Raw genomic sequence first — 13514 nt, 5'->3', positions numbered from 1 at the left:
GAACACTGGAGCCATCCACAACACAGCCCTCCGCAACACCTACAAGAAGGAAATGGATGCCGCAATAACCGCAGTCGACAGATGTCCTGGAGATGAAGCATCAACAAATGATCTTCACAATCACCTGAAGAACGGTATCATGGATACGGCCACAAACATACTTGGCCCCAGCCGCAAAATGAGTCGGAACGGCTGGTTCGACGATGAATGTAAGCTAGCAACGGAATGGAAGAATGCCGCATACCGAGTAATGCTACATTCTTAAAGGACGCGGGTACGCGCGGAGACTTATCACGAACTTCGGCGAGCGGAGAAGCGACTTCACAGAGGGAGAAAGGAAGCCTGGGAGAACCAACAGGCCTGTGAACTCGAAAAGTACAGGGAGCAACCGCACCAGGCGCGAAAGTTTTAGCAACAAGTCAGCAGGATGAAGCCTTATACACCTCGATACTCATCCTGCCGAGACAAAGAGGGAACCCTGATTTCCGACAGAATGGGCATATTGGAGCGATGGGTTGAGTACTTTGATGAATTGCTGAACAACCAGAACATCGGCGAGTTGGAGGTCCCGCCAACTGAAGAAGACGGACATATACTGCCACCACCAAGTATAGAAGAAACAGTCCGTGCAATTCATCGGCTAAAAATCATAAGTCGCCAGAAGCCGATGGAATTACAGCCGAATTGGTTAAATATGTAGGCGACAAATTACACCAAGTGGTTCATCAACTTATGCTCTAGGTGTGGGACAGCGAATCATTATCTGACGATTGGCAAAGAGGCATTATCTGTCCCATACATAAAAAGGGAGATATCACACAGTGCAGCAATTACAGAGGTATCACGTTGCTGAATACCTTGGTACCATCTCTGCTATCTTGCTAGGCCGGATAGCTCCATACGCCCAGAACATCATTGGCCCATACCAGATAGGCTTCACTCCAGGCAAATCAGCAACAGATCAGATTTTCTCTCTGCGGCAAGCGATGGAAAAACTGTTGGAATATGAACATCAGTTGCACCATCTTTTCATCGACTTTAAAGCCGTCTAAGATGGCATAGTCATGTTAAAACTGTACACGGCCATGAGAGAATTCGGTATACCGATGAAATTGATAAGATTGACTAGGCTGACCCTGACCAATATACGAGGCCAGATAAAAGCAGCAGGATGACTCTCAAGACCATTCGACATCAACAACGGTCTACGATAAGGGGATGCCCTAACATGCGTCCTCTTTAACCTGGCCCTCGAGAAAATGATCCGTGATGCAGGTACGATCCTCTTCAAGTCCCCCCAACTACTGGCCTATGCTGACGATGTCGACATCAGAAGAACTACTCGAGACGTGCAAACTGCCTTCATCCAGATCGAGCAGGCGGGATGAGATGATATCCTGGAGGACCCGTAGTATATCTTCTTCCATTGTCTTAAATTCACAGAGGGAAAGAAAGAGTCTAGACGAGACATTGGGAAGAAAAATAGCACCGGAAAGTCTGATTTAAGAAATGCTTGTTTGCTAGAAGAACTGGAATCCAATTAACCGCATGATGGGGCGGATAAAGTGCAAGTTAGGAGAGGCAAAGGAATACTTTCAGAGGTTCAGCGAGGAAGAGAACAGGAGTCAGGTGATGGTTTTAGTCGGTGAATTTTATCAACTGCTGGAACATAGATACTAGCTCTTTTTTAAGATTTCCATCCCCGAAAAAAGGATTCCATTGAGGCTACATTCAAATGTAGTCAATTATTGTAGTCTGCAAATTATCCAACGGAAAAGGTTCATTTAAGAGGCCATTTTTGTATTCAGTTCTGAGTTAATATAGTGAATTGATAATATTTTAACACTTTTTAGCCTTCCAATTTTAATACTTTATACAATTTCTTCAGGAAATTGCAGGATGTTATGCGCAACGTACTACCAAATTCAAACACGCACGGCACTCCATGTAGTCTTGACTCAAACATTGAACATACTCTGGCGTAAAAGATAGACAATGATAAAACGGGATGGAGAAGAGAATGCAAGTGTATTTGACAAGTGAGCACGAACGCCGTCCTCGCAGTCGTTCGTTGACAGTTTACGTTGTCGCGGGTGTTGTGTGTATTCTCTTTGGTTGCGCTGGGGGCACTTTTGCTAGATCTTGAATGTGTAGTCTTAACGCCGTAGTAATCATTAAACAAATATTAGCATTTAATTAAAACGATGGAGAGCGAAATTAATCCGTAGGCAAATTACGAAAATCCGCTTGCGGTGGAGTACAAAGCGTAGAATTTCTCTGGTGATTTTCCGTCCATCGTGAGCCCCGGACCGCGTTCCGTGCTTGTGCCGTGCCTCCGTGAGGTTTCTCCTTGTACACAAAAGCCGTGTCGTGGTTTCTTGGTTTGTGCCGCGGCCAGCGCGCCGTATTTTGGTGTCTTGTTTGTGTTTTTATTTTTGGTTATGTTTATCTTGTTAGACGCGTACACGCAGCTTCGAATTCGGCATTCAGACGCGACTGCGGACAGAATAAATAAATTCCGAGCAAAAATAAATCATGCCTTCTACAAATAAAGTTTAGTGCTGGTGGAAACTCCTGTATTTCGTGGAACGTTCGCAGCGAACGGTGGGGTCCTGGGTCTGTGAACGAGACTTCCAGATTTTCGGTATTTTGCGTGGAAGCTATTCGTGCACCCGCCGACCGTGCCTGTTATCAAATCGCGGACTGGAGTGCGGAGGAATTTATTGTTTATCCGAGTAATGTGATGCGGTGTAATGTCGATGGTCATCCTTGCAGAAGCGTGTAGTTAAGCGGCAGAAGGATTTTGCGACTCGAAGGATCAGTTGAAGCGAACGAACCCACGGATGAGCCTCCGTTGACTGCGAAATGGCCCAAGAGGCTCTCTGTATGGATTTTTCAAGTACCACGAACATCTGCAGGCGAATTGTGCACTTATTCCTTCTGTCGTTGGCGATAAGTGGTAAGTACTTGGGAGGAAATTTAGAATCGGGAAAAGGACTGCACTGGCAGTGATGTGAAGTGGTGTACGTGGGAAGGATAATTACAACAATTGCCAATTACCACTGGTATCAGTCAGTCCTTGTTGTTTTCTCGTAAGGAGAGAACACCACTTGGTTTTACGACAAAGATAAATTGGACTTTTGGCCGAGAGCTGAAAAGAACATGTAAATATTTCGGGAGAAAAATAAGATTTGATTTATTTATCGGCTCTCCTCGATGTCAATAATTTTAGATCTCGAACTCATGACAGAATTTCTCAGTGGTTCAATTTTGCTGAATTTCATCTAAATTTTTGTTAATTAAAATTATTTTAAATTCGTCAAGGATGAAATAGTGAAAATTGAGGTTGGTCAGAGGGTTTATGCCCAATTGAACTGAACTGGGGGCCAGCACCCCAGACAACTGTTAGGGATATCGAATTGGTGGACTTCGGTGTTTCTTTCTTCCCTCTACTCGCATCATTTCTCCAATGATACATCTTTCGCTAGTTCTGCAGTCCTGGGACTGTTTCTAAGACCCTATCTGAAATCGAGACTTCCGTGCTTGAACTATTCTTACGTAAATCCCCGGAACTTCTCTTATCAGAATCGCTATATGGATAACCAAGCACCCGTACGAAAAGAGTACACTATCAGGGTAGATTCTTGTCATTGGATTGCGAAGCGGTCTAACCAAACTTTGTTGTAAAACTCCATACAACATACTATCTAATATCTTATTTTGAGTTGAGGGAATTTGAGTTCATGGCGTTTTGGTTACAGGTGGGACCAATTGGGCGAAATCTGTCTCCAATTTTTATTGTCCACACACCGCTCGTTTTGAGCAAATTAACATTTTGTTTTTAAAGAAAAGTGCCGGCTGGCGGCTTCGCTTAGGGTAAAGGCGAGGGAACTCAGTACATCTGTTCTAGAAGCAAAGTGACCGCATGTGGTTGGTAATTTGCAAAAAATTTCATCATCCTAGCTGTTACCGGTTGCGATTTTCGACAGTAGATAGGAGAAATTATCAACGGTCTCAAAGTTGTAGTCTCCTATCTTTATTCTTCCCGTTTGACCATTACGGTTTGATGTTGGTTGGTTGGTTGGTGGGTTGGTTTTGCTAGTTCAGTGGACTGGAAGAGGATCGTATCCCTCGCATTTACCTCAGCATCAAGGATCACTTTCTCCAGGGCCAGGTTAAAGAGGAAGTATGATAGGGAATCTCCTTGTTGATGTGGAATGGTCTTGAGATTGATCCTGCTGCTTTTATCTGGCCTCGCACATTGGTCAGGGTCAGCCTTATCAATTTCGTCGGGATACCGAATTCTCTCAGATTTACCCTGGTTATCCTACCATATAATAATAATAATAATAATCGTTGGCGCAACAATCCATATTGGATCTAGGCCTTGAAGTGTGTTAGAGCACTTCATTCAAGACCGTAACGGTACACCACAGTACACTGTGGGAGGCAATGTGGTCAGCATTGCGCTCGCCCGAGATTATTACCCTGATTTGACTCAGGTACTCATTCACAGCTGAGTCGACTGGTGTCCGACATCCAATCACGATAACAAATTCCTCTGCCCCCAGCGAGATTTGAACCGCGACCTTCCACTACGACAGCCCAGCGCTCTAACCACTTGAGCCATCCGGACACCTCCATCCGCCGAGCCATCCGGTTATCCTACCATAGGCGGCTTTAAATCGATGAAAAGATGGTGCAATGGATGCTCATATTCCAACAGTTTTTCCATCGTTTGCTGCAGAGAGAAAAAGCCTCTTTGGTATGAGCCAATGATTTTCTGAGCGTATGGGGCTATCCGGCCTAGCAAGATAGCGGAGAATATCGTACTCAGCAACGTGATACCTCGATAATTGCTGCATTGTGTGATATCTCCCTTTTTATGTAAGAGACCAGTCGTCAGGCATTGATTCGCTGTTCCACACCTTGAGCACAAGTTGATGAATCACTCCATCGGCTCCTGGTGACTTATGATTTTTAAGCCGATGAAATGCACGGACTGTTTGTTCTATACGTGGTGGTGGCAGTATTTGTCCCTCCTCTTCGGTTGGCGGGACATTCAACCCGTCGATGTTCTGATTTTTCAGTAGTTCATTAAAATACTGAACCCATCGCTCCAATATGCCCATTCTGTCGGAAATCAGTTTTCCCTCTTTGTCCCGGCCTGTCCTTTTTCCATCTGTGAAGTCGCTTCTCCGCTCGCTAGAGTTCGTGATAAGTCTCCGCGTGTGCCCGCGTCCCTTGAGAATGTAATGTTTACATTCATCGTCGAACCAGCCGTTCCGACTCTTTTTGCGGCTGGGGTCAAATATGTTTGTGGCCGTATTTATGATAACGTTCTTCAGGTGATTGTGAAGATCATTTGTTGATGCTTAATCTCCAGGATCTCTGTTGACGTATATGTTCTGACATTCATCAAGGTGTTCGATCAACATGTGGGCAATTTGGTTGAAAGTGGTCCCGTCTGGAGAAGTCCGCGTATGTTTGTGGACCGCTTTCCGTGCAAACCAGGTACTCCCAACAACCATTTCGTGTGACACTGTTAATTGAATAATCCGCAGTCCGTTATCATTTGCATTTTGATGTAAGCTATGGGAGCCAACGTATCGCCTGAATACGGGCTCCGTCCCTACTTGGCTGTTAAAATCCCCAAGTAGTCCCTACTTGGCTGTTAAAATCCCCAAGTAGTCCCTACTTGGCTGTTAAAATCCCCAAGTATGATTTTGATATCATATCTGGGGCAGGCTTCGAAGGTTCGTTCTACTGTCTCGTAGAAGGTATTCTTTTCCGACTCTGTAATCTCCTCTGTAGGGGCGTGAACGTTAATGAGGCTTATATTTCTAAATTTGCCTCGCAAGCGCAAAATGCATAGCTGTTCGCTTATGATTTTAAAGCCGATAACAGTAGGTTTCATTTGACTAAGAAACCTACTCCGAGCACATGGTTTACTGGATGGCCGCTACAATATATGGTGTAGCGACTCTTCTCCATCAAACCGGTCTCTGTCCAACGCAATCTCCTGCAAGGCTGTTACATCAGCCCTACATTGGGACAGGATATCGGCTAGCTGCTTGGGAGCTCCATCTCTGTACAGGGAGTGCACGTTCCATGAGAAAATGCGCAAATCGTTGTTCCGTTGTTGTTGTCGGGTTCGTCATTGTAAAGTCCATCCTATCCGAGGCTCCTTCTGTGGCTTCGTAACATTGGTTTTATGTGTAGGATTGTCACCCCAACCCAACCCCCAACCTGGAGGACCAATTGCTACAATTTGTCCCGTTTTTAGGCGCGGGAGACTCGCCTTCATCCTTTTCTGTATCCAGCTTTTCTTTAAGAAAGAGCTCCCAGCGGCCACCACGTGGAGGTGGAGATAGGGTTTGGTAGTAGAGCTGTTGGTGTTGGTTCAGCAGGCATTTCCAAGGTTTTATGCTCCATCGTGTGTATCAATTCACGTTCCGCCGTGGGACCTATACTATCCTTTGACCACTTAACAATCCGACAAATACCGTAGAAAAAGAAGATTTTCAAGGACCCCTGAAGTTTTAGCATGGGTGCTTGTGAAACATGTGGACGAGCCTTGTCGTGTAAGAGAATTGTTTAATCTCTATTCACCACTCTTTGTCGTTTGATCGCGAGCTTTATCATCAATTCTTCGAATTCCCTACAATATATCTCTGATATAATCGATTGTCCAGGTTTCATAAAGCTATGATGGAGAGTACCACAACTGAACAACCAAACAGACATTGATAGCTTCTTTTGGTATATATTTATTTTAGAGTGTTTTGATGTTTGTCCTTATCCAATCATTGTGCTGGGCGTTTACGATTATGGCATGTTATCTACTTTTAATCTAACAAACTGATTTAGAAATGATAGTCTCTTATTTTGTGAAAGCAAAGGAATAAAAGCTTCAAGATGAGTTCGCTTGTGTGGCTCCTACATATTATGGAGTACCCATCTGTTTACCTTGTCAATCTGCTTCAAATATTCAATTATAGTTGAAATAGATAAAAAAAATCTTACTGCTAATTCACGAATGCTTTACGAAGTATCAGATTTCAACACGGCTCTTGATTTATTGTTAGCTTTGGGTTTTTTCACGGGAGTCACTTTGAAGGCTAAAACCACCCCAACGAAATCTCGTAAACCAACGATGAATCGTGGATCCACTAACTGCATGCTTACTTAAGGCATGCGATATATTAAGTGCTACTTCGACTGTTGGCTTCCTCATGATGCTGATATTCAAAAATAATACGCACTTTTTACTTAATCTTGATTTCATAAAAAATACTTTAAATAAAAAAATAATTGTTTTAATTTTAAGTTCTGTTGAGCACAGTAAAAGTGTGTTGAAAAAAATCGAGAGGATCAGATTCGGCAGCTGTCAGTGAGAAGTGTGAGATTCAGCAGCTAAAGGGGAGGGGATGCGTATAGGGTTAATTTGGTGAAAAAATGGCATATTTTTAAAGATTGTTTTTGGGGATACAGCTAGCCTTGTTTGAAGAAAACATTTTTCACTTCTAACACTTACGAAATTCACCTCTCAACAACGTTTTCAACTTTGTTTATATCATTTCAAAATGCCAGTTCCTCCGCTGCATTATTAGCGAATGAATAATGTTTTTGCAATTAACACTTAATTGCCTGATTAACGCACCAAGAGATTATGGGCGGGTGGTCGAAAACACACCCCGTCTAATTTGCGTATTCCGAGCACTGAATAAATTTTGATGAAGCACTCTTGATTTTAATAATTTAAATTCATACATCAGCCGCTCAATACAAGGCCAGCCACTGTGGCAATTTAGATTCGTTGGCGGACATGATGTATTGATTTTCTTAGAACTCACGGCTACTGCGTCAGGAAGGCATTCCTCATCCAGTCGATCCAAACTTGTAGGCTGGCTACTGTAAACATATGCTTCCTCGCTATAAATTTCGTTCAAGTTGTACAGGGTACCTACCAGCGAGAACATCCGATTTAAATGAGAGTCGAAGGAAAATAAGAAAATGGAGAAAAAAATCTTTGGCTTCATTACTACATTACATTCATGTGGAAGAGGCTCGTTTCAATTATTCATAAGGCAGAAGACCAATCATCCAAGAAACGCATTTCCATATGGAGATGTACACACATATTAAGTACGGAAAAGCAAACTTTGAAACAACGAACCAAATAAATCGGAGCATACGGCCAAAGATACTTAACCCTTTTTGCAGTATTATTGAAAGGGAGCGGATTCGACTCACTTTTGACTTTGCACTTACTCCACACACTTGCAAGAGCAAGATCCTTCGTATGCATTCCGTACCATTGCCCTGATAAAATGCTGTTGCTAATAGACGTAAATTTATGAACAAATCCTCTTAAACTGGATAAACTCTAATGTGCTTGTGAATGAGAGGGTTAAGCATCGCTTGAGAACTATAAATTCACTCAGCAGCTTCCCAGCATGCTTACTGGCTCTAAAAAATGAGGCAATGTTTGTCCGAGATTGAAAAGACACCACCAACTCTATGGACTCACGTCTATGGTCCGTATACAGTTTAACTGCATATTTAATTGAAATTCAAATTATGTATGCGCCTTTACAAGTAGACCGGAATGCAATCCCCAACTCCTCAGCACGCGTATGTACGTTGATTGAAGAACTAACTATGCATGCTATGTTCTATGTTTGGAGCGCACTTGTGGAAAATGAATTGGAATAAAGTTTGGAGAACACTTTATAACCACATTTTGTGTTTAAAACCATGACCGATAAGGTCCTTGAATCAGAAATGGACTTGGATCGTTTTGAAAAAGTTATATTAAACAATGGAGTCGTGCGTGCTAAAGATGGTAAGCAAACATGATGGAGGTGTACATTGCATTCCTGCCTTCTGCATTCGACACCATATGGTTGCATGTCCTGGTGGGAACAATATTGTTCACCTGTGGTTGTCATAAGTGTTAAAATATGCAATTTATCATAAGTTATGATCTCAACAATTCCGTGAGAATAAGATTTAATGTATTTTTGGATACACAATGAGATGGAAAGATACAACATCTTTCAATTTTCCCCAATTTGGGTAAAACAAAATCTTATTAAAATCGGTTTATGGTACTGTCTGTCTATCTTTTTTTTTTGGCATTTAGATTCGACGATGCGCATGCCGAAATTTTGTCGACAAAAACCTCCAATATTTTCTCCACAGCCTCCCCGCGTTCTGGTATTGCTTCCCGTGACTGTTCTGTTTATCAAGTGTTCATGGAATAGCTGCTTCTGCTTTATGTGGTGTTAGTTGCATTAGTTTGGCTTACGTTCAGCTTCTGCTTCTTTTAGCCGTTGGTGCATCCGTTTCACCACCCCAACTACTGCATTCCACGCGGTATCCGATTTCACCATATAGCTGACGAGATTTTCCAACGGTAACGGGGACCATAGCTTATTCTCGAGGTTTGTCCTTGGGCGTTCGAATTTTAGGCAGACGAACAAAATGTGTTCTCCATCTTCTGTGCACCTTCACATGTAGGATAATCTGGCGATTGATCTAAACCGAACCTGTAGAGGTATTTTCTGTAACCACCATGTTCACTTAATAATTGTGTCAAGTCGTAACTCGTCTCGCCAAGGTTTCGTGAGTCCATATCCTTATGTTCGGAATTAGCCTGTACGTATCATTCTTCGCATAGTCCCATGGTGAGCTCATTTGCTCAGTTTGCTTGCTAAGGCTAGCTTCCTGCTTCTCGTACAAGCGGCTTGCTTCATCGGCAAAAACATCCACTGGAATTATCCCCGTAATTACGCATGCTGCCTCATACGATGTTGTCTGGTAGACAGAGCATGTGCGGCGAGCACTTAGCCGATATGCAGCTGAAACTGTCTGCGGTTTTCCACTATGCAGATCTGAACGGCTCTTCGTTTTCGTCGCTTGGTGAAAAGTACCAGCTCTGTTCGGTAAGCTTCAGTCCGAAGTCTTCAAGTCAAGACTTGATCGTACAGATAGCCTCATTTGTACAAATTTCTACTTCATCAGGGTAACTGGATGTTATGGTTACCCCAACGTCATCTGCGAATTCCATGGCAATAGCCTGCTTAGGTATTGGGAGCCGTAAAAACCCATCATACATTATGCTCCATAGCAGCGGGCCCAGAATAGACTCCTGTGGAACTGCTGCCGTTATATCGTATGTCTTCGACCCTTCATCCGAATCGTAAAGTAATTTCTGCTCTCGGAAGTAGTCAAAGATTATACTTAGTATATAATTTGACATTTATACTGCGATGAGCGCTTTGATGATACGGCTCCATCTGGCAGAATTGAATACGGTTTTGATGTCGAGAGTCACCAATGCGCAGTATTTTCCTTCATCAAAGGCTTTTCTGGCCAGTGCAAAAACCACTTTGGCGGTGTCAACCGCGGATCGAGTCTTCCGGAAGCCAAACTGCCTGTCTGATAAATAACCGCCACTATCAATTATTTGATATAGCCGATTACATATTATCATATTATGCGCTCGAGAATCTTGGCTATTGTATTCCGAAGACAGATAGCTTTGTAGGATGTTGGCTCGCCTATCGGCCTACCTCGCTTCAGGATCAATACAAGTTTTTGTAATTTCCACTCCACAGGGAAAAGTCCTTCTTTTAGACAGTCTGTAAATACTTTGCGAAAATTCTTGGTGTCGTTTTCTTTGTCAGTTTCAGCGCTTTGTTAGGAACACGATTAATATCCGGGGCGGCGTTATCCCGGACTTGTTTTACTGCGTCCAGAACTTCGTCTGTGTGTACTGGGGGGAATATCTTCCGCCCTTAAGGAGATCGTAGGAAATGTATTTTCCGGATGTTGGGGAAACGGTGTCGAAACGATCTCCCGCAGCAATCTGGGACACATAATAGAATGAGACTTTTTGCCTTTTACTGTCGACATTACCGTCTTGTACGCACCTCTCCAAGGGGTAGAATCTGCCTCATTATAGAGCCGCTTGAAGCAATCATTCTTACTCTTCGTGATGGGCCATTGCAACTTTTTATGCGCGTTTTTATACTCGGGGTACTATTGTTCATATTCCGGCGTATTTTTTCAGCATTGACTTCACCTTGTAGCTTTCAAACATTCCGTCCGGCATTTCGCTATTTCAGTGCTCCACCAGTAGTTGGGATTTCGTTTTTTAGTGTGTCTTGGGATGGAAGCATCGCAAGCTCGATATATCTGTTGGGACAACTACGACGTCTTATCTGCATCCGTTCCTGTAAACTCAGTACGCCACCGAAATACCTCATCAAGTGATCCTGATAACCAAACTGGTTCTCGTCTTTTCAGGTTAACATTTATTGTTCTAGGTTGCTTATTAATGGTGGTATATATCGCCTAGTGGTCACTATGCGTATACTCCTCGCTAACATGCCAGTGTATATATATGTCACTTACGAAAGCGAGGTCCACGATGGAGCCTAGTTCTCCGCGCCTAAACGTGTATACGTTTCCGACATTAGCTAGGGTGATATTTAGGCCCTCTTACTTGTTTCTCAACTTCTCGCAGGGGGGCGCACTCTACTTTTGCAGTCATAAGACCAGCTGAAGTGATGAAATCAAATAGCTTCTCTTCACTTAGATTGCATTTGCTACTGCTCCAGCAAATATGCTGAGCATTCGCATCACAACCTATTAAGAGTTCGAGACCACTTGATTCTGCATACACCACCAGATCCCTAAGCTATTGCGTCGGTGGAGGATACAAAGAATCATAAGGTAAATAAGCGGAGGCAACTATGATGTTTTTCCTCTCGTCATTTATCTGATATTGTATGATGACCGTAGCTAAGTCCTGGGAACAGTACTGGCTCAGCATGGTTGCCTCTCAGTCTTATGGATCTTTCATCGTAGAAGATCCTAGCTCCCTTTACTGATCCTGGGATAGAGACCTGTCTCAGCATGGTTGCCTTTAACCGTTTTGACATCAGGACGCAAGCTCTCGGTCTTATGGACCTTTCATCGTAGAAGATCCTAGCTCCCTTTACTGATCCAATGCCACCGATTCTATTTAATCGAACCCACGGCTCTTGCACCAGAAAAATGAAGGGAAATTCTGCAGCTTTGTCAGTCTCGTTGCCAACAAATAGGAGGAGACTTTGGCATGCTGCAGGTTGATTTGACCAATCTTTATGTTTTTAGACATAAACTTAGTCTATTGTGTCATGGAAAACAGACGCGTATGCGGCAGTCCGCGTATGGCGGGGTTTCTCCCACACCGTACCGCCACAGAATTGGTCCCCTTGTGTTTGATGTCTCTGAGAAAAGCCGCACTTGGAGGTATCTCATCCCGCAGAGCATTCGTCTGTTTTCCACTTAGCACCTTGATTGGTTTGCGGTGTCCGGTTTACATAGATTCGATCACTCGAACTGGCATCAAGTCAGTTCCGTTCACGTCTCTGGCTTCCCTTTCTTCAGCCTGTTCCTTGGAAGGTGTAGGAGAAGTTACTAGCAGGTAGGATTCACTCTGCAGTCCCTTCACCAGTGCGAACCTCCATACAGAGGTTCCGCCCCTGTATGCTCTATCCTCCGCGCGCAGCTCCATTGTGGGAGAACGCACCAAAGATGCTGCAATTTGCTCTATATTGTGTGAGTCGAAGACCATCATTGTTCTTTGCTCTCAAAATGGAGATGATGCTCCACAGTTTCCTGATATAACTGAATTTCAGTCTATGTGGGAAAAACTGGAGCACCATGTGATGATTTCGGCATTTCCAGTTTCTCCCAAATTGAGAGTTACCGTACTTTCCTTTCTGGTTAACTTTGCCGTAGGCACTAAATGCAAGCTTTCCACTGAATTGGAAAGCATGCCTTCTACAGATTTTTCTATAGATGAGTATGAATATGGTGAGGCCTCCAAAATCCGCGCCTCGGCCGCGACATGATTGCTCATGGTCGCGGGTCGATTCGAAGTTTGTGACTTCTTACCCCTTGGAGAGTTTAAATCCTTCGTTTCCATATTCATATTTTGGACACCCTTAGTATAGGAGTAAACTACTACAGGCACAAGGTGGTCTCCGAAGAGGGAGTGCAATATTGAGATGTGAAGCCTTTTTTTTCGAATTTAATCAGTATAGGCTGGGAAAGCAGTTTTTATGCAGGCCGTTAATCGCAGACCTCAAGAATATATAGTTCATTTCGGACAAATCTAAGTCAAGGTATAAAGCTGGTACATGGTGAGGATTTAAAGATGTCTGCTGATCACTAACTGAAGATTTTGCAGCCATACTGCAGAGAAGCTCCTTCAGACACGTTTTCATTTTGTGAAACTGAATGAAGTCTGAAGTCTTCTACAAAATCCACTTGACCCAGGCTACTTTGCTACGGGTTGTTTGATTTTCTTTCTTGTTTCTCGATTACGAAATTACGGACTTTAGAGTCTTTTTATCTGGTAGTGATTGGAATCACGGTAGGAAAGTGGACCTAAGTTTTTGATGTTAGTGCTATCAGCCAATGGTGAAATGCATTATGAAATTGTTTCCCACATC

The 13514-nt window shown here is 43.3% G+C and overlaps 1 protein-coding gene across 1 annotated transcript in view; it reads left to right on the top strand.

The window, feature by feature from the left end:
• The first annotated feature begins 2054 nt into the window (after positions 1–2054).
• Positions 2055–13514, top strand: part of LOC119654206 (low-density lipoprotein receptor-related protein 6) — a 61563-nt gene continuing 50103 nt past the window's right edge. Inside the window, 1 exon segment of the mRNA XM_038059408.1 lies at positions 2055–2959. Within this exon segment, the coding sequence (XP_037915336.1) occupies positions 2866–2959 (94 nt within the window). The 5' untranslated portion in view covers positions 2055–2865.

The sequence above is a fragment of the Hermetia illucens genome, chromosome 4, assembly GCF_905115235.1.
Source record: "Hermetia illucens chromosome 4, iHerIll2.2.curated.20191125, whole genome shotgun sequence".
Taxonomy (NCBI): Eukaryota; Metazoa; Arthropoda; class Insecta; order Diptera; family Stratiomyidae; genus Hermetia; species Hermetia illucens.
This window is presented reverse-complemented; position numbering and strand designations above follow the sequence as displayed.